The sequence below is a fragment of the Xenopus tropicalis genome, chromosome 2, assembly GCF_000004195.4.
Source record: "Xenopus tropicalis strain Nigerian chromosome 2, UCB_Xtro_10.0, whole genome shotgun sequence".
Classification (NCBI taxonomy): Eukaryota; Metazoa; Chordata; class Amphibia; order Anura; family Pipidae; genus Xenopus; species Xenopus tropicalis.
In genome coordinates this window covers 136,099,733-136,125,767 of record NC_030678.2, presented here as the reverse complement: position 1 = coordinate 136,125,767, position 26,035 = coordinate 136,099,733, and the positions used below count along the sequence as shown (strand labels likewise).

Here is a 26,035-nt window from a genome sequence, read left to right as displayed (position 1 = left end):
GCCCGCGACTATTCTTTTTTGACGCCCGCGACAATTTTTTGACGTGCGTCGAATTTTTCTGCGGCGAATTTTTTCATCCGTTTCGCGAAACAATCCGCCAATGGTGAAACGCGGAAATTCACCGCGAATCCATGCCTGGCGAAATATTTCGCCCATCACTAATGCTGAATAAGGGTCTGTGTGTGTATGCTGTTTGCAGATTTAAATATATCCAATTATGGCCACCGGGTGAAAGCTGCTATTTGCTTTAGGAAAGTGTGATGGTGCTGGCAAACGGAGGGGATATATGCCATACAAATAATGCCATTTGGGTGGGGGAGACATGCCCAACTGATATACATTGCAAGCAAATGTAGGCTTTACAGGACATAGAGCTTCTCTCTATGCAGAATGAACACCGGTTACAGCCCTGGGTCATTTCATGAGCTCATGTCACACTGCAGATTAGGAATTAAAGGCAAGCCAAATACTACAAAAGTATTGCCAGACTATTAACTGCTTTGTAGGACATCAGATAATAATGTGAAGATCTGGAAGAACAAGGCAGCCAAGCCCTGTTACTTTATAATATACAGACAATTTCTGGTTGAATGTAGTGCCACAGAACAGTGATTTTTCAAAGCTGTGCCATTAGAAACCAAGATAATCTATGCACTGCTAGCATGCCTGGGAAGGGTCATAGTCAGTTTAATCTCCATGATAGTAAGAGTACGTGTTCATGCATCATAAGCTGCAGCTCAACCCCTCTGTTTCAGAACTGGGCCCAAAAGTTTGTTATGGAACAGCAGCTGATGGTGAACACATATATTTTCATTCTTGTCAATTCTTTGCTTCCTACTTTGTGGTAACAGTTAGAAGGCCCTTTCCTGTTTTTAGAACAACAGTCCTCCTACCATGACAAGGTGCCATACCATTAACCCCGTCAATGCCACCACACATGTGAAGAAGAGCCCACCAAAACTGGGACCTACTGGGATTTCTTAGGCATACCAGTAGGTCAGTCTGACCCTGCCAACAATGTTCCAATGTCTAGAGGAAAGCCTTCCCAAGACAGCAGAGGCTGTTACAGCTTTGGGAATGAGATGTTGGTCAGGTAGTCGTCCAGATATTTTTGACCATTTATTTGGATATAAGGGCTTGAACCTAGAAAAATAGTGGCAAGGGTAAAACAAAATTTTGGTTGCAAAAATAATGGAGGGCCCACCAACCCCAGACCACATTTTGTACAAGAGGAGAGGTATAACTACAGTGGAATAAATAGTAAATAGGTTTCAGAAAGGGAATCTACTAGTTATATCCCACTGAATAAGTCCTGAATCAGTATAAGAATAAATAGCAAAGATTTTCAGTGGAATAAAAACAACAACATTTATTGGCTCAAATTAACAAAAACATAAATTATATGAAAAACATACTATACCAAACAATGACCAGGTGCATCCTAATCTCCTAACGCGTTTCGCACCATGTGGCGCTTCATCAGAGGAGGAAGCAGACCCTGTGACTGCTGGGGCTAAATGTGTTTATGGAAAATCTTTTTCTGAAAATTTATGCAGGTCCCTAAAATAATGTGGGGCCCAGTAGCTTCTAGCCAGGTGTCGATTGGGTAGGTTTGATCTTCCTGTCAGATCAGGGACTGCATTGTTTTATTGATGCAGTCCTCAGTCCAAGAGAGCCTATATCTTTTGTTATTTGATTGTTTTTCCATAGGGCCAAATGATTGAATTAGCCCAACATCGCACACATTAGGTGGGCATATCGGAAATATATCCAATTGTTTGGCGACCTTACCAAACATGTATGGCTTAACATGATCTTCTACAGGGCCATTCCTGACATGAGGCAAAGTGAGAACCTTGCCTAAAGGTCCCCATACATGGGCCGATAGAAGCTGCCAATATCGGTCCCTTGGACCGACTCGGCAGCTTATCGGCCCGTGTAGGGGCAGAAACAATCGGACTGGCCGACCGATATCTGGCCTGAAATTGGCCAGATATCGGTCGGCCAGGTTAGAAAATCCCGTCGGATCGGGGACCGCATCGGCTCGTTGATGCGGTCCCCGAACCGACTGCCCCATTGCCGCTTGCAGAATTTGATCGAATTCACCGACATGCCTCCCTGATATGGCCACCCATAGGTGGGGATATCGGATGAAGATCCGCTCGCTTGGCGACATCTCCAAGTGAGCGGATCTGCCTGTGTATGGCCACCTTTAGGCAGCAGGGAGCAGCCAGTTACCGGAGGCGGCAAAAATGAAAATTCAGCTCTGGTAGTGCAGAGAGTGCAATAGCCCTTGTGGCACAGCTGGGCCAGAACCAATCCTTGCTGGGTGTTCCAGGGCCTGCAGGTCCTCCTCACCCAACACACCTGAGTCTGGGCACTTGAGGGTTGAGAGGACAGTAGGGGCTCAGGGGGGTGTAGGGACCATGGTGGGGGTCCCTTGGTGGAGTGTGGGGCCCCTGCAGCCCCAAAGGGCCCTGCACCCCCCAGTCCGACCCTGTCGATATTGGATATTTCATTGTAAGACAATTAAGATCTGAAGTGCACTGCCAGTTTAGGGACATGGCTGTAAATGTTCAGTCTAGTTAGTAGGCAGAGCCCATACCCAGGGATACAAGGAAGTAATAATCGCGACACCTGATGTCTCCGCTAAGTAGTATGGGCTTGTTATTCTGATTGCTGCTATGGGCGATAAGGACAGGTAGAGAAAGCAGACTACAGCGAGCGGCTCCACATAATCCGCATGCCAAGCCTGGATCCCTGCCCATTATAGATGCGGTTATGTGTCTGCGCCATCATTCCTATGTAACAGCGCACTGCGACTCCGCACTGTTACATCCGAACGCACTGAGCGCCTTGTGTGGCACCGAGCTCTCGCTAACACGGCCCAGGTAGTAAAGTGCAGCTATGGGGGGCGGGGCATTCGAGTGGAAGGGCGGAGCATTCGGGTGGGCGGGCTAGCGTGGGCGGTGCTGGGAATGCCGGCTCCCTCCCTCCGCGTCTCATTGCCACGCTCCCTATGTGCTGGCTCTCTCTCTCTCTTGTGTTGGGCAGCTGTCACCATGTTCTGGGGGTTTGTGCTCCTCCTGCTCCTCACGCCTCCAACACTCAGGGCAGAAACCCCGGAGGAAGAGAGTGAGAATGTCACTGAGCTTGTGGTTGAGACCGTGGTGAGTACAGCCTATGGGTGGCACTGGCTTCTGCGGACCTGCCTTCCCCAGGTGCAATAACATCTCCATTCCGAGAGCTGATGCGCCAGCACGTCAGTCCCATGTCAACCCGCTCCGGCAGCTGTGTGCCCCTGACATACCGCCCTACTCCATCCCATTCATGGCACATCACCTTCGCCCTGTACAGACCCTACTGTACCCCCTTACTGTACCCCCTCACTGCTCTGCTGCCCAGCATGGTTCTGCCGGTGTAGCTTGCGATGTGCCAGTCACATGTCCGCTATGCGCTGCAGGTAGAAAAGTTTCCAGCTGGGACAGTGGCTGCGCCTGCCATTGGGCGCCCCCCATGCAACTTCTCCTCCCCTCCTTCTCAATGACTTTTTCCTTTACTGCTCTTTGCACTCGCCCTGACGGATCAATTGATGCCATTAAATAAATGCCCCCGCAGCCCTGCTGTGAATTCCTCCCTCTCTCAGATCTCTCCCAGCTCCCATTGATTCCTCCTCCCTGTCCCAATTGCATTGCTTATCTGTAGCGGGTCTATGTGCTGCTGCAGTCACTGAGCTCACTGTATATACTCTCTACGTGTCCCCCAGAGGATGGTGCCCCCTCCCAATTCTCTATGTACACATGGCTCCATCCCATTCCTCTCTGTGGTTAGTGCCTCCATTCCCTTCTCTCTGTGATCCTCAGCTTCTTCCCATAGGAACATTGCCCCAGCACTTTCCCTTACACCCCCATTCCTCTTTGTGATCCTTGTGTTTCCATTCTCCCTTTGAAAATAGGTGCTGCCAGTTCCCATCACAAGCACTTACATTCCATATGCATTTCCCTTTCATCAGCTCCCATCTCCCCTGCACATATTCGCCTCTCATTATCCCCAGTGCCTATCACTTCATTTCTGATTCTTCCTTTCATCTGCTGCTATTCCGCCGCTTGCTTTTTTCTCCCAGTTACACTCAGAACCCCCACCCATTCGTTCTTACCTCTCTTTCCTACCCCCCAAACGGGCTTATTCGCATTCCTTCCCACTCCCCCAGCACCAGCCTGTCTCCATGCACCCCATTTCATGGAACCCCACAACCGTAACATCATTATTCCTGCCTGCACCCCCAGCTGTTGCACTTCTACTGTTGTTTTTCTGTTCGCATTACCCATATGGCACATCTGTATCCCAGTAACCCTTCCTTGGGACTGTGGGCACTACCCATATGGCACATCTGTATCCCAGTAACCCTTCCTTGGGACTGTGGGCACTACCCATATGGCACATCTGTATCCCAGTAACCCTTCCTTGGGACTGTGGGCACTGCCCATAAGGCACATCTGTAGCCCAGTAACCCTTCCTTGGGACTGTGGGCACTGCCCATAAGGCACATCTGTAGCCCAGTAACCCTTCCTTGGGACTGTGCGCACTGCCCATATGGCACATCTGTATCCCAGTAACCCTTCCTTGGGACTGTGCGCACTGCCCATAAGGCACATCTGTATCCCAGTAACCCTTCCTTGGGACTGTGGGCACTGCCCATATGGCACATCTGTAGCCCAGTAACCCTTCCTTGGGACTGTGGGCACTGCCCATAAGCACATCTGTAGCCCAGTAACCCTTCCTTGGGACTGTGGGCACTGCCCATAAGCACATCTGTAGCCCAGTAACCCTTCCTTGGGACTATGCACCTCCAGAAGGGGCGCTTCAGTACTAATCTGCACCCTGCCTGTTGGCCGCTACTATCCACCGTAGGGGTGGGCAACCTGTGGCTCTCCAAATGTTTATAAACACAGCTCCCAGTTTTCCGCAGGGTCTAGGAGTTTTAATTTAGCATAATCTGGAAAGCGTTAGTTTGCATTTTTCCTTTATGTAGTCTGTCTTTTCTTTATGTAGTCTGTCTTTTCTGACCCCCCCCCCCCCCCATATTTATCCTAAATGTAACTTTCCTTGTCTTCTGACGCAGGAGAAGCCGGACTCATGCACTGAAACTGCGGATATGGGGGACACCATCCATCTGCATTACACGGTGAGTTCTCGCTTTGAGCAGAGCCACAGCTGGGCCTAAGGGAAACATCTGTAACAATAATAACACGTCAGCACTGCGCGTCCCACCTCCTCACACCGGGGAGGGGGAGGAGACAGAGGGCAGGCACCGGAGTAGGAGGCGGGTACACAGCACATGGGGGCTGGCTTTGGTTGCTGAAGAAAGCACATGGGCGGCCGGTGACTCTACAGCTGTAGTTTTGCAGGGGTAAAATTCATTATTCCTGAAGAGACCCAGCCTTATATATTGGCAGTGGAGGTGCGTTCATTCGGTTCGCACATAACACCCAAACCCATTTTTGCAAGTCTTTTATTTTAGGACTTATTTACTAACGCAAGGAAAAGAGCAAAACTGCGCCCGTTAAATGCTATTCCCTAAACGCACTTTCCCTATACACACTGTACCTGCACCTGGCACCAAATTGCTGGTTCGGTCTACTTGCCTAAATAAGTGCGCAAAATACAGGGTGTACCGGCACAAAGGAGCCTTAGGATAGTAAAGATATTAGCTTTACCTTTACAGCAGAATTCTAATGCCTTTTCATTGCAAAATGATATTATTGGGGTGCACTTTTCCCATTGCTACTTCAGGGGGTGCAAGTGGAGGAAACTGCCCTCTCCCTGCACATAGGTGCAATGCTAGCAGTAGTTGGCAATAGTAAGCATTTATATCAACCTGTGGTAGTGTAGTACAAATCTTAGTGCTTTTGTGAGAATACATACGCTGCTTTATGTAATTAGCACCCATAATTCCCCTCTCTCATTAGTTTCCCTATATTCAGTTTAGCTCAGTGAACAGAACACTAGTCTATGGTAGCGAATTTTCCCCCACCAAGCCTACATAATAATGTTGCATCCTGGACTCGAAGAGAGCATATATTACAGTGGCTTATGAGTCTACTGGGAATGGCCCGTAAGGCAAATAGTACAATTTAGTATATACAGTTTTAGTCAGTGTGAGGAAGATCATCTGCCTGTGATGCAGATTCCTGTCACATAACAACATAAAGCAGATAGAAATGTCTAATGGAAAGCTGTACCCCTGTAGGGCATCATGCATTTACAGACATTGGCATAACAATAGAGTTAGTAGCTTTAGTGGCTATTGGGAAATGTAAAGGCCTTGGCGGGGTCCCAACTACTGTGCAGTTATATTATATGAAATATGGGGTGTATAAATACAAATGTGCTGTGGGGCACAGTAACTTTAGTCATGCCACTAGGAAAGTACCGCAGGGAAAACCTTTTTTGTTTTGCATCTATTCACCACTCTGTAAAGCCTAATATTTGCTTTTAAACTGCAAACAAACCCCAGCTCATCATGTTCTGTCTCAGCTTTTATTTAACCAACTTACATGGAAGTGATACATTTATTTATTTTTTTATTAGACATTAATGAGCAAGCCTGTTCTATTTACCTGGATGGTAATTTTACAATTTGATAAAGGGCCAAGTTTAAAAGTGAGATTATGCCTTCCCTGTATGCTTCCTGGTTCCAGTGTCAAAAAGGGGTGCCAGGGGTCTACAAGAAAACCTTGGACTGCCAGGCCCACTCACTATTTTTCCTTCTCTCTTCACTTACTTTCGTTGTTGTCTTGATCCATTCTTCTTATATACTATCATCTATCCTTCCCTCCATTTCTCCTCTGTTTTCTTATATAGAGATGTGGAATGGCCATGGTATAGGCATATAAATAGTTTTCATTGTACAGGTAAGGGATCCATTATCCAGAAATCCATTATTCAGAAAGCTCTAAGTTACAGAAAGGCTGTCTACCATAGACTCCATTTTAATTTTAAATTTCAGGTTTTAAAAAAATATTTTCCTTTTTCTTAGTAATAATGAAACAGTATCTTGTACTTGATCCCAAGTAAGATAGCAGCTTTCCCTCCCCTGCTGATGTAGCTAATGAAAGCTAAGGCCTAGCATCACTTTCACATACAGGCCATGATTTAATATAAGAATCCTGCCAGCACTAAGTACTGCCCAGGCTCCCTGCCAATTACCCTGTACTCAGCATATATATGGGGTTGCATCTCTGTCTTACATCTATTTATTTATGGTGATTCCTGTCCTAAAGTTGCTTCTGCATTTGCATTCATGACCCTGCACTTACTGTCCCTATCCAGCAATCTGCATGCTCACATGACCTCAAGCAGGAGCAGTAACATGGTAGAAAGGTGCAAAAATATCATGATTGGAATAAGTTTTTCCTCTTTCAACACATATGCAAGGGAAATATATAAGAAGCCAGTCAGTGTTGTATAGAATATAGGTACAGGGCATGTTATCCAGAATGCTTGGTACCTAGGGTTTCTGGATAAGGGGTCCTACGTAATTTGGATCTCCATACCTTAAAATCATTAAAAAATGAATTAAACCCAGCAGGATTTTTTTTGCCTCGAATAAGGATTAATTATTTCCTGAACACCTCTCTTTCCCTCCAAATATTGATAGTTTGTTGTTTCATCATCTTTTATTATCTTTTCTCTTCATTAGACTTTAACCAAACCTTTGCTTATAACAATTCTTCTCCCAGCTTCCCGTTACCTTCCATTTAACTTCTTGGGCTGTGTACTAGTTGTGTCATCTACCTTATTCATTTGTGTCCAGGAAACTGTACTTTCTGGTTCTGTTCTTCCTTCTGTTGCCTTCTCGTCACATGAGCAATACACATTTATGCCCTGCTTCTCTTTATACAACAGAACTTCAGTGGAGTCAGAGAATTTTTATGTAATTTTGTAATAGCACATACTCTTACGTTCTATTTCAGTTGCACATATTTTATGTCATGATAATTTATTTTAATGAATTAATTTGCACAATCTGAAACCTAGGAGGCAGTTGTATGTAGGTGCCACTTGGTAAATCCAACATTCTGAATGTAGAAAATGCACAGCTGTTGAATCCTAAAGTAAATAAAAAACAAACAAACATCTAGAATGAATGGACCTAACTTTTATCATACAAATAACTGGATTTCTACCTCTTTGTCTGGCCATATGAATCTCTAGGGAAGGCTAGAAGATGGGCGGATTATTGACAGTTCCCTTTCTCGAGATCCTCTTGTGGTTGAACTTGGAAAGAAACAAGTTATTCCAGGTAGGTCTAACACAGCTTGGGATTCTTTTCATGGGGCTAAGCAGGATGCAGCACACAATAAACATATGACTGGATGAGTAACTTGTGTCAAGGAAAAACTGTTGGATAGGCCAGTTTCACACTTGGTTCTCCAGAGTGAACTTATCAGGATGCATTATAGGGGCACTGTAAGCTCTATAATACTCTGCCTGCATTGCAGTGAATATTTAAACAATCTTTCAAACAATATTTCTAACATTTAGGTTTAATTGTCTTTATCCTATATTTCGTGAGATATATTAATGATTCATTAATGTGCTTGATTTTTTTCTTTTACCCAAAACAGCTTGAATATGCTGTGTGGCAATTCTAGGTATTTTAGCCTGCTGTCTCAAGCTCCAATCAGTTTTTAAGATGTGCCCAATGAGTTTGTGATGCACAGTGATTTGTGTAGTTTTCTCCACTGAGATTTCTACTCTATGCATTGTCATGCATGCCATGGTCCAGTTAGTGCACAGATGGGGTGGAAACATATACATTTCAATGCCGAAATCTGTCCCTATATGATATTGGATTGTTTTACTGTTAGGAAAGTTACCCTATAAACATGTTAAAGGAATGTAAAAGGAATGTAAACCCTCAAAACAAATGAATGTAAAATTGTTCAGAGCAATTTTGCAATTTGCAGTATTTAAAAAAAATAAATAAATAAATAATAATAATAATACATTTCCACATAAAAGAATGATATTGTGCTTACAACTGTCTAGAAAGAAGAACATCAGACTCTTTTTTCATACTAACTCCATACATCACAGCAAATCAAAAGATAATCCCCAAATGCTGTTTTTTGTTATTGTGGGGGTGTGAGCATTCACTATAAGAGCCATTTATTTGGTAAAGTCATGAAATGAAGGGATCTTTATCCAGTTTGGCCACCAGTGAGTAAAGCCGGCCATACACATTCAGATTTTAGTCTTCCGGCAGACATTCGTATATCGGTCGTATGTTTAAATGCAATCTAAAACTAACATTCAGGCTGAAATTGTAGGATAAAGCCCTAAAAGTAACAAATCAGAGGATGTTCTGAACATAAAATAGGTGGCAGACACCAATCATACGAAAGGGACTTCCATTGTAGGTCTTTCCGGTTTTAGACCTGCCATTTAATTTAATCATTTTTCCCTAGGACCTGGAGATAGTCCATTTGATTGGCAACCTCTCCAAACGAGCGAATCGTACCATGTATGGCCACCTTTAGAAACAGCTTGGCAATGTGAACCATGTCTGACTGAACTCTAACCTAGATATCTAACCCTTGGCATGGTTTCACACATGGGACAATAAGCTGCCACCTAGGTCAGAAAGGGTTAAGACTACACTTTGGTCTTTTCTAGCTGCGGCTTTTAGTATCCCACACAATTTTTATTTTAAAATTCCTTGCAGGCATATACCATTTTCTGCTATAAGGCATGCAGTTTGCTTTCATAATTAATTCATAAAGCCTTCTCCTCTGATTAAAACTGCAGGGCATCAACGTAGCTCACCATTTTTGAGGGGGTTCGTTTGGCCTCTAAGCTCTTAGATTTGTCCTGTTGGGAACTGAATATTAATGCTTTGTAGAGTGCCCTGTCTCAACAAATATTTGTTAAGGAACCTAAATTTAAGGCAAATTGCTTATTTCCCATTGCATAAAAACATTTTCGCCAGGTCCTGCTTTTGATACAAATAGAATAAATGTAATTATATTTGGGCTTAAGTCTCAGCATACAGAATAAGAGAAAAATCATAGCAGACAAGGTCAGAACATGTTGATTTTCAGCACTGAATTTCTTTCTCCTCCTCCCGGTCTCTTCAGAAAATTGTCACCAAGTTGTAGCCCTGAAAATCTATTCATGGGAGTTTTGAATCAGGGAATGTCAGTTATGCTCATAAATACACCTCTGTGCTGATTGTAGCACACTCATACATCCATATTGGTCTAGACATGTTATTTAGTTACTGTTTTTCTACATTCAGAATTATACTCACTAGCCCAAATTCCAGGCTTTCAACATTTCTATTGTTTACAGCTGCCAGAATGGAATCTGGGAAAAGCTTTCATTTCTCCAACAGTACAATGTTAGATTGTGGAATAACTAAAGGTCCCCATACACGGGCCGATAGTAGCTGTCGATATAGGTCCCTTGGACCGATTCGGCAGCTTACCGGCCCGTGTAGGGTCAGAAACGAGGGGCCTGCCCGACCGATATCTGGCCTGAAATTGGCCAGATATCGATCGGGCAGGTTAGAAAATTCAGTCAGATCGGGGACCGCATCGGCTCGTTGATGCAGTCCCCGAATCAACTGCCCCATTGACGCCAATATAATATGATCGTTTGGCCCCAGGGCCATTATAGCCTACAATCTCCCCGATAACGCCCACCCGTAGGTGGGGATATCGGCTGAAGATTCGCTCGCTTGGCGATCTCGCCAAGCGAGCGAATCTCAACGTGTATGGGGACCTTTAGTTATGTGTGTGTGCATGAGGGTTCTTCCTTAGTATACTAGTACATACCTTGCGTGGGCCCGCTGTTATATTTTTTGGAAGATGTATTTGAACTTGATGTCTCCATGCCTGTGGTAGGTGTGCATAAATGTGGTAACAGTGAATTTTGTTATTTTAACAAAAGTTGTATGTAGTTTTGGTTTTTTCACTGTGATTCATGCTACATTGCTGTCTGCTTCTCTTATTATACAGGTCTGGAAAAGAGTTTGGTAGGCATGTGTGTTGGGTAAGTGTAGGATTTTTTTATTTTATGGACACTACGCTTATGGCACACAAGGTGTATTCTTTACTGTTGTTTTTAGCTGGCATAGAAGTTCCCAAATCCTTTTGAGGACTCTCATCACCAATTAGGCTTTGCCCCAAAGTCATAAAGCATGGTGAGACAGAGTGACATTTCACATGATCTCTGTATTACTACAACTGCATTTTCTGCTGTTGAAATCACTTAAAGGAGGTTGTTCACGTTTGAGTTTGCATAGAATGACCAATTCTAAGCAACATTTTATTTGGTCTTCATTATATATTTTTGTATAGTTTGTTATAGTTTTTTTTATTTATTTACCTTCCTTTTTCTAACTCTTTGCAGATTTCAAATGTGGTTCACTGACCCTAGCAGTAAAAAAAAACTATTGCTCTGTGAGGCTACATTTTTAATGTTCCTTTGTATAACTTATTTTTCTATTTAGATCCTCTCCTATTCCCGTCTCTCATTTAAACCATGCCCTGATTGCTAAGGTAATCTGGACCCTAGCAACCAGATAGTTGCTGAAACTCATAACTGGAGAGCTGGTGATAAAAAAATTGGAAAAAGAAAAGATAAAAAATGAAGACCAGTTGCAAATTGTCTCACAATATTACCCCCTACATCATACTAAAAGTTAGTGAACAACCCTTTTAATTACACAGATTATTGGAGCTGTAGTTCAGCTGCAATTTGTTAAAATATATTTTAAACGAAAAGGAAAGGCATATTGCAATTTTAACTTTATGTTTTACAGCCTCCAACAACAAAAATTCAAAAATATCCTTAGAAAGCTGTTGTTTTAATTTGCTGTGTTTCTAATGATTTAATTTACTTGTTGTGCTATCAGAGAGAAGCGCAAAATGGTTATCCCCCCTCACATGGCTTACGGCAAGAGAGGATACCCTCCTTCTATACCAGGTACTACATGCCAGTTACTGGCAGTTCTTATGTTAAAAGAAGGGACTGAAACACACATCTGTATTATGTTCTTTTAACTGGATGTTTATAACATATTGTCAGCATGATTTTTAATAGTGAAATTCATATGTACACTACACACATTGTTATTGTGTGATTTATGTTTAAACAGTATTTAGAAGGGAGCAGTTTAATCCATGAGTATTAGAAGGTATGGCTTATATTTCAGGCCACCGTTTTACTGTTTCAGGTCCTACAAGTAAATACATTTAACTGACTCATGTCACTAACTAGTGTAACTAACTAGTCATGTCACTGACTAATGTAAATAAATGTCATTTGTTTTTTTGACTTCCATTTAGAGGAGTAACATTTACCCTTTTGTTTCGCCTCTAGGTGATGCTGTGCTGCAGTTTGAGACAGAAGTAATGGCACTGTTCAAGCCTACCCCCTGGCAGACTCTTGTGAATGATATTTTCCCCCTACTGTGCATTGGTTTGGTACCCACGCTTTTGGGGCTTATTGGCTATCACTTGTACGCCAAAGCTAAAAGCCCTGCTGTATCCAAGAGGAAACAAAAGGAGGAGAAAAGAAACAAAGCAAAAAAGAAATAAAATACTATATTTTCTCATATCACAGACTCATGAATTTGAGATTCAGATGCCTAGATGATATCCAGCATTTCCATGTGATATTTTTTCATGTCACTGAAACCCTGAGATAGTAACGAAAAGGATTTGGAGCATAACAGGAAAATGTTTTGGAGTGGTAGTTTAGTAGTATCTGGGGGCTGAGATTGGCTATGCCTGCCCCAAATCAGGGAACATTCACTGACTTGCCCTCACCAAGTAAATAATTCACCTTTCATATAATGCTGACAGAGAGCTACCCCCTATAGCAACCAATAAGATGTTTGCTTTTTAAACAGGTGACACGTAATGCTACCTGTTCATTGGTTGCTATAGATGATTAGACTTGTGGCAAATGTTGTACCTTTAATTTTATAAGCCTTGCCTGTACAAACAAATACAAACTCGGGGCAGGGCCCTTTTTTGACCCCTTCAATTAGCTTTGACATTTACTTGAAAGCTTAGTTATAATACCAGTCACACAGTAATAGGGAAGCTGCACTTCTATAGTGATGGGAGAAAGTTTTCCTCTGTAATGACAGCCTGGCAGAGTTATGGGATAGTTTAAGGCAGTAGCTGAGCCCCTTGTTCTTTCTTGTTTTCTTTGCAGAAGGTCAAACATAACAACATTAGAAATGTCTAGAGCTTTAGGATTAGAAATCAAGAAAAAGCCTACGTACAGTGGGAATTACTTATGTAAGATGGAGCTACCCAATAATTATATCACAACTTTTTCATGTAAATGGCGTGGGCATCAAAACTGTCATGTATTTATATATATAATTAGGCTAAATGGATTACATCTGCATCTGCAATTATGTTTATTCTTTTATTATCATTGTATTAATCCATGTCCAAGGATGTTCAACTACATACCACAGATCATGTTAAGTATTTTTTCACCTACTTTAATTGCAATACCATAGACTGTAGATATATCAGGGTTCATATACAATCATCCTGGGCGCAAATACACTACACCTCAGGGCAGGGGTTAAGAACAGGGCCCAAATGAAGGCTGCACCTCCTGGACTTTCAAGTATCTACTTGAATTACAGGCAAGGGTTAGAGATTACTGGGCTCTGATAACATGGGCTAAAGCTACCATATGTCACTATGACATACCTTCTGTAATGGGGCAGCTCAGTAGACTTCATGGGTATGGATACAGTTTATTTCATATTCAGTGACTAATTCCATTATGCAACTTCACAAAACTGCTTCACACCTTTGCCTCATACCCTACCCCCCCCCCCCCCACAGAAACAAACAAGCTGCCTGCAGAAGATTCACTGGGGATCTAATTGGGCAGACCCACTAGGGAACCTATGCCAGATGTGGCTCTTTTGATGGCTGCATCTGGCTCGCTGCAAAATCTTTAATAAAAAAAATAACGGGGGGCGTGGCCTGCGCCTGGTGGATAGAAGACGTGTTCTAAGCCTTAGATCACGTCTTCTATCTGCTGAGTGCAGGCCACGCCCTCCTCTGTATCGCATCCGGAATCCTTGGCACCCACCCTACCTTGCCCCTGCGCTCGGCGGATAGAAGACGTGTTACTAAGCCTTAGAACACGTCTTCTATCCGCCCAGCGCAGGCCACGCCCTCCTCTGCATCGCATCTGGCATCCTTGGGACCCCGCCTACCTTCCCCCGCAGCATCCGCGGCCAAACATATTGTATGGCTCTCACGGAATTACATTTTAAAATATGTGGTGTTTATGGCTCTCTCAGCCAAAAAGGTTCCCAACTCCTGCACTATCCCATTAACTGATCCAACTCACAAGCCTACACATTGACCACCATAAAACCAAAGGTAGCATCATTATAAACCCTGAATTGTCATAATCCAAGGGTATGGGGAGGTGGCAATCAAGGCAGAGTACATGTGTTCTACTGTTGGACACACAGACATTTAAATTACTTTTGCAAGTGAAGAAGAGAGAGCGAGACAAGTGGATTGGAGAAGTGTGGGTAAGGCAGTGGTCTGTAATATTACGACACTATATTGTACTTGATGGTAACAGAGGCATGAATCAGTATTGGCATTTTGTAATATTTAAATGCTTCTTTAGTACCCAACTGTGAAAACCCCCAGATCCAAAGCATTTTGGATAACAGATCCCATACTATACAGACATTGGCAGAGGGTGACTTTTTTGTCTGGGGAGGCTAAAGATCGGCCATACTAAAATAGACTGACCAAAAGCTAATGTGAGCAGCGCCGGATTTGTTCTTTCGGCGCCCCTAGGCCACCCCCGTTGGTCGCCCCCCCGTGTGTGCATGCGCGAATGCGGAACCACCGCCCCCATATGCGCGAACGCGGAACCACCGCCCCCGTGTGCGCATGCGCAAACTCTGAACCACCACCCCCCGGTCGCGAGCGCGCATGCGCAAGCATTTAAAGTCAGATACGGAGCAGTGGGGAGAGGTCCCCATTGCTCCGTAAGGGAGGCAAACTTACACATTTTATTGCGGCGGGGTGGCATGCCGCCCCTAAATTTTTGCCGCCCTAGGCCCGGGCCTTTGTGGCCTCGCCACAAATCCGGGCCTGAATGTGAGATTCGCTGCTGGTGTAAAAATTAACCCCCACTACCTCTTGTGGTTCCCACTGACTTCCAGGTATATTGTGCAAAAGTGCTTTTTTTCACCCTAAAATGTTAAGTATTCATACATGCACTTCTGTTAGGGGTTCTCAATCAATTTGTATTTGGGATTAGTTAGCTTAAATGAGTTTAACTTAGTTTTATAGAGAAAAAGGCAGTGGGTACTGAAATCCCAGGCACATTATATACAGTGAAATGCAGTGTATATTTACAAAACCCACACAGTATATGCAGTGAGAAGCAGTGGGTACTGATGGCAGATATTCAGGCCCTGACACTATAACATTGGCACTGATGCATAACATTATTTTGTTTCCCAGCTATGCAGTCTCGTGAGGGCTCCACTGTAACTAACTAGAAATAAACAAAACAGTGACAAAAGTAAAAAAAAATAGTTTTTTCAGGGGATAGATTTAATTTCAGCAAGTGACTAAGCCTTTAGAACATATAAAGTACCTGTGGGAGTGGGATGAAATCTGCAAATGTTCAGAGTTGGTGAGGTTCTTAGGTAAAGGTTACAGCCTGCAGATTCTTCTTATCAGTCATTTCTGCACTGCCTTTAGTTTGTAATATTTCCCCATCCATGCCTACATCTGTGCCCTGACTGGACAATTTTATTGAGCACAGCAGCTTACAGCAGAACCGGAGCTTGCAGGAAGGAGGAATGCAACAAAATTTCCTGATGTTAAAGGTTCTAGACCAGTGCAGAAACGGAGTGAGTTTTTTTTAAGGTGCCAAGCAGGTTTGGGGAGGCTTAGCCTCCCCTAGCCTTATTGAAAATCCATTTATGTATACAGAAGAATGCCCTATTTATATAGTCAAGTACTAATTTGGATAAAAAAGAAAACAGAAAGCTTATTATTGCATTAGCTGGTTTTAGGAGTGCTATTTGCACACAGCTGAGAACAGTGTGCATAGTGCAAAAAAAAGGTTCAAAGCAGCCAAAAAGTTGTGCATAACATGAGGGGCAAAGTAAAAAAAAGACATGGCATCTTGCTCCAGACTTCATAAGTAATTATATGGATTATGTGATGGCCTTTAATTATTGTATTAGAGACTTACTAGTAAAATTTGAGCACAAAGTGGAGGTGAGAGCTTGGATATCAGGAGCATTCCACTATTACTAAGACATATCTTATAATAAAAAAGTAAATAAAATATAAGATAAACCACGTAATAAAAAATGTACTTAAAGGGAAATACAATCACACTGCTGTTTTTGTGTTTACCCTTAGGACAGCATTGGCGATGAACTGTATAATTATTAGTGACAGTTGTTCCTCTGTGGCCTTGCACAAGCACAACATTTGGGGCCCTTGTGACATAGTATGACGATAATGTATATTAGATTTCATGGCCCACTCATCACTAGGTTTTGTCCTGGTCACCTTTTTACGGATAAAAAAGGCATAATTGCTGGTTATAGAGAAGGCAGCTCCAGCTCATATATTTATAGATGCACACATCCAGTGAAGGAACATCATGTACCTAAAATGAAGAGAACCCCTATTATAACTGCGGCCTACTGTCCCCTTCATTCACTTGTATCATCTCACCTGACAAAAAATCCGTTCTCTTTAGAGGTGTATAGGGAGTGTATTTGGTAATCAGGAAATGGAACATACTGCCAATAGAGAAGTCCCACATGAATGGGCATCTCCTGAACAGAGGCACGTGGCATGCTGACAGAAGGCAAGGAAATGTTCACAATGTCTGGCTGACAATATGAGCAGCTTCAATAACGTTATGGACAGGCCGCCGGACTCTTGCATCAGTAACAGGAACTGGCAGAGGCTTCTGTTGCAGGTTGCTACGATTGTTAAGGATCAGTAATGGATTTTGCTGTGACAAAACCTCATCGCTTACAGAGATGCCATCTAAGTACTGCTTGAGCAAGTATCGCAGTTTCTGGTTGTCATGGGTCAGAACAACTTTCTCACGATCTAATGCCCAGCGTTCCAGAAGAACCTTATTGTAACGTTTCCAAAACTGGTCCAGTGCACTATAATCCTGCATTAGCTGTATTAAAATGATAATGATTAATATATTGATAGGGTACGACAGGTTATGGGGTTGGCATCAGTATAAGACATAGCTATACACAATCATGAGACATCATTTTAAGCCACACCCTCTTTTAAAAACCACACTTCAAGGACCCCCTCATTTTATTAAGAACATATGCTGCTCTTCCAAGCATGGACATAATAATAGTAATATGTGAGTGATGTTCCTTTAGGATCAGCATACACATGGTCAGGCAAAGTACTGCAGGAGATTTAATTTTAAATTTCCCCATTAACATAAAGGAAGAATATACATGAGCCAATCAAATTGGCTTGAACTAAACACGTGTTCTATCTTTCTTTTACCAATATCCTTTTTAATTTTATTACAAAGTACTATTAATGCATTCATTTCACTTTTCCCGTTCCTCTGTCCCTTCTTTTTCCTCCCTCCCCTTTGAATTGAAAAAGGAAAGTTGGTCATACACCTAAAGACCTCACCAAACAAGCATATGTTTCCCTGTTTGGCACTCGAACCAACGATAGGCAAATGCAGGTTGTCAGGGTGAGGGCTGCATCTGCCCAATTTAAGGCCTGATATCTATTGGGGTGGCCAGTACACAGGCAAATAGGCTGCTGACTCCGTCTGAAGGCGCTGAATGGGCCGCTAAAATCTGCAATTGTATATAACTATATAACTATAGCTTTCATTTAAAAAGAAACAGTATAATGAGTTCCCTGTCTCCCTGATATTGACCGGTACCTAAGCCTTTTTGATGAAGAGTTTTTTCAACCTAACTTACAATATTATATTGCTGTCACATAGGCAGGACATTCTTAAAAATCCTCTATGTATAATTTTGCAGAGGCAAAACAAAGTGTACAATAGTATAAACAAATGAATCCATGACAAAAGGCCTTGTGAAAGGCAGATGTAAATTACAGGTTTCTCCTGTTTGGCCCCAAATTCGTGTTCTAAGTTGTACTTTAATATTATGAGGTACTTAACAAGTATGCCTAGAACTTCTCCCAATAAAAGCAAAAATGAGACCCCCTGATGTAACTGAAGGCAAACAGGCCTAGATTTCTAAAAGACATAACATAACTGCTTTTGATTTATTGCAGTAAAATATTTTTTTAGCATTCTTACCAGTGCCAGCTCTTCTGTTGGCTTCTCCATGCTAGCCCTCTCTGCTTCCTCCCTCTCTTTGTCACTGAGGGAAGATGGGTAGAATGGGAGCACTTTCTCGTCCTCAGTCTCCAGTTTGCGGCACATTTCTGCCAGTCGTAGTATGGAGTCTCCCTGGGCAGAGATATCAGAATGTGATGAGGAGGGATGTTTTTCACAAGTGCATGAGAAAAAAAGAACCACATAAGGTCTTAATTTAACATGATTTTAGAAGATGATATAATAACAATCACAAAGGCTATTTCCCATACTTCAGCGCATTAATCTGGAAATCATCTGTGAGCCAAAACTCTTGCAAGCACTGTGTATGCCACTGCCCTAAGAAGTCTATGGAGGCAATTCGTTAACTGGAATAAAAAAAAACTGTGAAAAACTAAAAGTTATAAACCCTTGCATGTCCTATAACCCTATAAATGAATAATGTTATAAAAAAATAATATTCAGTATTCAATACCTTGCATTGTGTATGTTGTGTTTATAGATCATAGGGGTCATTTATTTAGGGGTCAAATACCAATGTCCTAAAATGGGCACAAGAGTAGTACCTATTACACAATTTATTAAGGTACTTAACACACTTCTGCTATATGGTTTCCAATGTGTCCTGATAAATTGTGCCCTGCTTGACTCATTGACACTGGGAAACCTAAGTTACTGCCATTCAGGACCTGACATTTTAGATTCCAGCTTCCCACGGCAGGTTGTGTCAATAAGCACACCAGACTTGCACTTAGTGAATCAAATACAAACAGGTTTGAATGCTTGCATCAGAAGTGCTGCAAATCCCACTGAAAGCTAAATGCAAGTTACATCAAAATGCAAGCACAATAGGGTCCATTTTCATGCATGGGGGGCAATTGCAGCAGATGCAACTTGGGGGGAGACTGCAATTACACTGGCATTGTGGGTAAAAAAATCCTGCATTGTGGGTAAAAAACACAGCAAATTGTTTCCAAATTGTACTTTTGTGCAAATTGCTTTTGTAAACAACCCCTCATGTTACCTTGTCTATAATACGCTGCAGTTCCTTCAAGGTAGCATTGCTCTGCATGGTCAGGGTTGAAAGGTGACTGTGCTCTGAAGCTCTTGCTTGGTTCATTTGACTTTTCAGTTTCTGGAACTGCTTATGCACCACTTCCTTATCCTCACGCAGCCTTCGATTCTGTTCCTCACTTTCTCGGGCATGTGCTGCAGTCCGGTTCTTAAGGGTTGTTATAGAATCCTGAATTGGCAGAAAGCTTAATAAATGATGATGATGAAATTGGTCACAGCTGAGTCCCCCCACGTACAGTGTGCTGATACAACAGAAAGCAGTGAGAGCAGCATAAAAAACACAATTAGGTCTATGCAATTTTTTTTTCACAATTTCATAATATGAACGTTAGTACAGGTATAGAGCAGAGCTCGGGACTTGGGATTTTCCAAATAGTGAATCTCTCCATAGGATCACCAGCGCTGGAACTAGGGGTAGGTAGAAGAGGCAGCCACCTAGGGAGCAATGATTGGGGGGGCGCCAGACAGGAGCCTCTCTTGCCTACCCCTAGTCTGTGCTCCGTTTTCATTGCCCCGCTGCTTGTCATTACGTGGTGGGGGCAACGATCTATCGCTTCGCGATGCGAAAGCACAGGTTCAGGGGTGAGGTGACTGACCGGGTTACCTAGGGCACCTGTTCAGCTCGGTCCGCCACTGAGGATCACCATACCATAAATCTGCTTAAAAACATTTTAACATTTAACATTAGTACCAATACAGATTAATTAAAGGGGACGTTTACCTTTATACAACAGCCTGAATTTGAATTTTAGTTACCATTAAGTACAAGCTACTGTTTCAATATCACAGGGAAAAAAAAAAAATATATATATATATATATATATATTTAAATTAGAATGATTTGCTTAAAAGCAAGTATGACAGTTTAAGTTCTGTACAATAGCTCAGTAGCAGAATGATTGTGCTTGGTTACCTGAATTTTCTGGAGTTTCTTCATTTGCATCTGAATTTCTTCAGCACTTTTCTCATCTTTAGCTTTTAAGGTTTCAAACATTATCCTGCGGTCCTCTGTGGAGTCTGTATAGTTTTTGAGGGCCATCTGAAATTGCTTCCAAAGGTCTTCCACAGTCCCTTCCAGCAATATACGCAGGGCATGCTTCTCCTCCAAACTCTATGGACAAGACCCCAAACCCCCATATCTTTAAAAATAATTCACCTTTGTAAAAAGTATCCAGATATTTTATAGTCTGATCAACGAAAAACAATATTCCAATTATTTACTATCACTTAGTGATGGGAAACTGCAACTCACAGAATTTCCCTGTATACCATTGGCAGTCAGTGGGTTGCTTGTGCATTTGGTTTAACAAAATCAGAAGGGTGTCAGGTTAGACATTCCTGACATGCCTGGATCTGACATTTAAGATAATGGGACTATGGAATATACTTAATATAAAATATACTTTATCTTTAAAGAATCAAATAGCAAATGTTTAAGAAGATCACAAACAGATAGATAAATAGATAGATATAGATTAATAGATTGTAAGCTCTACGGGGCAGGAATCCCATTGCTCTTGTCTATTGTACACTTAACTCTTACTTTCTAACTGTACTTTGTATTTATTTGTCGTTATTATCAGCTCCAGATTTCAAATCCGGGCCCCCCATTCGCACCCCCCTGCGTGTGCATGCAAGAACAAACATTCGTGAGCATGTTCTAACAGTCCCCACCAGAAGCACAGTAGGAGGGGGGCAGCCAAATCCAGCTCTGCAGTCATAAAACTGACAGGCTTCAGTTCCCTATCAGGTCCACATAGATGCTGATTGGTTTCTCTCCCACAATGAGGTGTGCTGACTGCTACAGGCCTCCCTACACAGCCTGGAAGGGAAAGAGATGTGTGGGACTAGTAGGATGGAGACATTTTCAATAAATCAGCCAGAAAAGCACATTTCTTCTATATTTAGGTGAATAAAATATACCGACATATTTTTGTTAAAGGGGATAAGATTTAATCTGGTTATTCTTGGTAACTCCCTAACAATTCTTAAAATAAAAGAACTGCTTAGCCATATCACAGGCTGTATGCGTGCATCATTACATATATTACAGGAAAGTGTGCCAATACTAAGGCTAGCATGTCTTCACCTTGTTTTTTATTTCATCTCTCATGCTCTGATACTCCAGTTTGGCCTCATTTTCACTCTCTGTAGTATTCTGTTCCATGGCCAATAAAACATTCTGCAGGTACGTAATTTCGGTCTCTCTTTGTTGGATGATCATCTTCCTATTAAACAAAACAACAGGATTGTTACACTGGAAATTATAAAACTGTTTAAAAGCAAACCTTATTGGTTACCATGGGTTACTGATCCTGGGCAAAGTTAGTGCTATTTATTAAATACGGGGGGGAAAGGGTCTTAAATAGAGGACATTCAGATACTGATTTCCTCTAGCAATATCAGTATGTGCCTTACATAGATTAATAAGGAATTTATATTCATTGATAAGTACTTTTCTCATAGGCTGATATTGGCAGAGCAGAAAGACTAAACTTCCTAAAAGCTTTCCTCTGCTTGAGCACCATCTTTTTTTTTTGCTTTAGTATTGTGTAACCAAAGCTTAACAGGAGGTGGAGATTTTTTACTTGGAATACCTGCTCCAATTTTTGGGATACTGGTAGCAGATAAAGTTATACTATTCTAGATGTTTGAGAATCAGAGCTACTTCCTGCATTGCTATTTGCATATCCTTTCTCTGTGGTGGCATTGTTCTGACTAAATTTATATGGCTTGTCCTGTACTGATGACCAATAAGTCAGCACTTTGTAGGCTGCTATTATGTCCAAAAATCTGATACAATGGCTCCTGCTCCAACCACTGACCCTGGCATCAGTCCCACCATAGCTAGGTGAGCACTGAATCAAGAATATTTTGCACTTTGCACCTTTCCCCAACCATTTGTAAGCAAGCTTAACAATTTATGTCCATATTTTTTTCAACTTATGCAGCAACATAACAGTACACAAACCTTTCTGTTTCAAATTCTTTCTGTATGGCATCCAACTCTTGTTGATATTCTTCCTGCAACAGTGCAAGGCGCTCCCTCTGCAGCTCCAACAGCTGATCAATGTTCTGAAGGTGGCCACGCAGGGCATGAGCATACTGTTCTTCAGCTTCCTCGACATCCTGTGCTAAGGCCTATTATAAAACGATGGTGGCTTAGTGTTTACAGTTAGAAAATGCACTAAAAAGCACTTACTGGCTCAGGGAAGCATATTTCTGCCCTAAGGGATAGGCACAACAAAAAAATTAATGGGGTAAAGTAAAAACAAAAAGCCAACGTTTGCACAGGTCTAGTAATTCATAACAACCAATCAGATGTTTGCTTTAAAACAGCTGACCAATAAAATGCTACCTGTTGATTGGTCACTATGGTTCCTAAACCTGTAGCAAACTTAAAACCTTTAATTATATTAATCCCTAAGATTCTTTAAAGTTTGTGCAAATAATCTAACAACAGACGGTCATTAGCAAGTAATGACAATAAAGCTCACTTTGATAACGCTGTCCTTGCAGTCCACAACTCTTTCAAAGGTCTGACTGAGAATCTCTATATCCTTGCGCAGTTCTTTAGTTTTCACCTCCCGCAACACTGAGCGCCACTGCACATTCAGCTTGCTCAAGTTAATTTTGCTGCTCTGCTCCTCTTTAGCAAGTTTATCCTGAGGGAGTGACAAATTAAATAAGGGTTAAAAATCAGCACAAAAACAAAATGTCCTTTTTTGTTTTAAGGTTTAGGCTAATAGCACAAAGTGTATATGAATAAGTGTGTGACTCCAAGCTTTAGTGAGTGGGTGGGAGTAACTATATACAGAGAAGCATGTCCGGAATGGAAAGCAAAATAGGCCCTAGCATTCTGAGTACACAGAGGGCCACACAGCCCCCACCAACCCAATAAATTGTGACTGTCTATGACATCTTACAGCAGCCCTTCTGGCATTTGCCAGAATCCACAGATTGCCAGTCCAGGCCTGTAGAAAAGGGCTGGAGCTTATGGTTATCCAAATACAGGTACAGGACCCATTATCCAGTCTTTCTGTAGTTTGGATCTCTATACCTTAGGTCTACTAGAAAATCAATAAAAAAATAATTAAACCCAATAGGATTGTTTGCATCCAATAAGAATTATTTATTTCTTAATTGGGATCAATTACAAGGTACTGTTTTATTACTACAGAGAAAAAGGAAAATGGTTTTAGAATTCTGAATTATTTGATTAAAATGGAGTTTGTAGGAGACTTTCTGTAATTCAGAGCTTTCTGGATAAATGGTTTCCGAATAAGGGATCCCATACCTGTACAAAAGAATTTTCCAACTGGACAAGTTGAATGATATTTACATCAATTGGTATGTATAGCCCAGGTGCACAAGTCTGAAAAAACCTTTAGCTCACAGGAAAACTTCAAACCAAAAAATCCCCACAAAATGAGAACAGGGCTGGCACTAAAGATAACTGGACCAAAGAATATGTGTATAGCGGCGCAGTTAATACACTGCGTTTTATTTAAAGAAAAAACATGTCAAACACAAAGAGCCTGGTGTGTTTCGTGCCAGAAAGGCGCACTTAATCATAGCCTATGATTAAGTGCCCCTTTCTGGCATGAAATGCGTGTGTTTGACATGTTTTTTTGTTTAAATAAAATGCAAATATTTATACACATTTTTTGGTCCAGTTTTCTTTAGTGCCAGCATATAGTTATCCCCTGGAACATCAATAGCTTGCTCATCATTCATGCATTTGCATTACATCTTTGGCAGACTGCTTGATGCAGTTTTCTGCTTCAGGAAAACAGTTGTTAAGTGAAATCATAAATGAAAATGTGTAGATAAGAAAAAGAAGGTAATTAAAAGAGATAAAAAACAGTAACAAGTAACAACAGAAAACATAGTTATAGCGGCTGAGACCTATATTGTAGTGGAGTGGGGATGTGTACTCCTTGTTTATTCTGTGGGTTTTTATGATTAGATGCATGCTGAGTTGTTCTAGCTCGTATAGCCATGAATAATTGTCTATCCAGGGTAGCCAGATTTTGTCATAGGCCTCCATATCATTTTTCAACATATATGAGAGTTTTTCATTAGACACCTGTCAGACTTTTGAGTACAAGGCTGCTGTGCAAAATTTTTATTTCACCTCAAGGTACCAAGCACAACTTGAACCTCCCAATGCAAGTGTTCTCTACCTGCACGGACCCTAAGGGGCAGAATTATGCACTCCAGCCCTAAGCCCTAATAATAAATGCATTTCATACTGTGACCTGTGTCTCCATGGGAAGCATAGTTGCTGAGCACAATTACCTTTAGAAACTGCATAAGCATGTCTTCTTTCTTCTTGCTCTGCTCCTCCTCTGCGAGTAATTTCTGCTGCATGTAAAGCAATCTTTCCTCTTCACTCATGCGGCTCAGCTTGCTAGATTTTTTCCCAGCTTTTTTAGGCATGACTGCGTTATTTCAAAGTAGCGATTCTTCTAAGTGCAGATAAACATACTGAATAAATAATATCATAATGCATACTATAATAGATCTATCTATCTAGGATTGATTGATAGGCAGACAGACAGATCGATATAGGATACTCACTGAAATTGAAACATCTTTACTAGAATGACAGCGGACAGCAAAAGTAACATACTGTAAAGTCTGGGGGCAAAACTTACTTAGAAATGAATCTCTATGTCTGGCTAATTCTGTGCTTGTGGCACTGTAAATAAAATCATATAACAGAGAAGGGAATGTAGTACAGGGGGAAACCTGAATGACTGTCATCATGTTTAGTTGCTTTGCCTAGATACAGCTACCCTGTGAGTTTCCAAACAAGAAACCTAATATATTTCTATTATGTAGCACACTATAATTATTTATTCATGAACAGAATACTCGCGTTACCTATATATATATATGTGTGTGTGTGTGCGTGTATATCTATATATATATATACACACTCAATGTTTATGATGTCTAACACAGGATCCCGACAGAAAGCAGAGAGAGCAGTAGAACCCATTCCCCAGAGCGCTCCTCACCCGCTTCCTTGGCCTGATCCTGCTCGCGTTGCACTATCCAAATGTAGAACCAGGACACGGTAATTTAAGTACCTTTTTGCCCAACCAAATCGCAAATTGAATAGTTTTACCTTATTACAGCTCCGGTTCCTGAACAGTTTGTCGGAGGTCTCCTAGCAACAGAGAGCCCCGCCTGTTTTGGGCGGTACCTAGCGCTGGAAGCTAGAGGGGACGTAGCTGAGTAGAATAAGGATGAGCTGGAGGGTTACAGTGCACAGGCTGGCCAGGGGTCGTGGGTTTGGTGTTTGTACCTATTTTGTGTAAAGTTTCCTTTAGTTGAAAATAGTCTCCTGTAGTAGAAAATAGTCCTTAAGATGAGGAGAAGATTTTTAAAACAAATTTAGGGCTGCAAAGCTTATTTATTTAGATATTAAGATTTAGCTATTAAAAAAACAATGTCTTAGGGCAAAGGCATGTTGGTTGGTGGAGGTGCTTTGCTGCAGCAAGTGCGTTTGGTGGGTTACAAGAGGTTTTATATATTTGAAAAGCTGCAGGGG

General features: G+C 41.8%; 2 protein-coding genes across 5 annotated transcripts; one reads left to right on the top strand and one right to left on the bottom strand.

Annotated features, from left to right (window-relative positions):
* Positions 1-3,010: 3,010 nt before the first annotated feature.
* fkbp11 (FKBP prolyl isomerase 11) lies at positions 3,011-12,627 on the top strand. Its single transcript, XM_004921446.4, has 6 exons — positions 3,011-3,170; positions 5,123-5,185; positions 8,218-8,305; positions 11,025-11,058; positions 11,924-11,994; positions 12,391-12,627. Exons 1-6 carry the CDS (start codon positions 3,063-3,065, stop codon positions 12,606-12,608), a joined length of 582 nt encoding a protein of 193 aa, XP_004921503.3. The 5' UTR covers positions 3,011-3,062; the 3' UTR covers positions 12,609-12,627.
* A 3,609-nt stretch (positions 12,628-16,236) lies between these two features.
* On the bottom strand, positions 16,237-25,716 carry ccdc65 (coiled-coil domain containing 65). Of its 4 annotated transcripts, none has more exons than XM_012957774.3 (9): positions 25,610-25,716; positions 24,775-24,944; positions 22,971-23,138; positions 22,445-22,614; positions 21,563-21,701; positions 20,387-20,584; positions 19,424-19,642; positions 18,382-18,534; positions 16,237-17,244 (listed from the first exon to the last, which is right to left on the bottom strand). In XM_012957774.3, exons 2-9 carry the CDS (start codon positions 24,913-24,915, stop codon positions 16,930-16,932), a joined length of 1,503 nt encoding a protein of 500 aa, XP_012813228.3. In that variant the 5' UTR covers positions 24,916-24,944; positions 25,610-25,716; the 3' UTR covers positions 16,237-16,929. The 4 variants fall into 4 exon arrangements, with proteins under 4 accessions (XP_012813228.3, XP_031753008.1, XP_031753007.1 ...); XM_031897148.1 differs by having other exon boundaries at positions 16,802-17,244; positions 24,775-24,941; positions 25,610-25,688; XM_031897147.1 differs by lacking the exon at positions 25,610-25,716 and adding an exon at positions 25,500-25,603 and having other exon boundaries at positions 16,802-17,244.
* Positions 25,717-26,035: the final 319 nt, after the last annotated feature.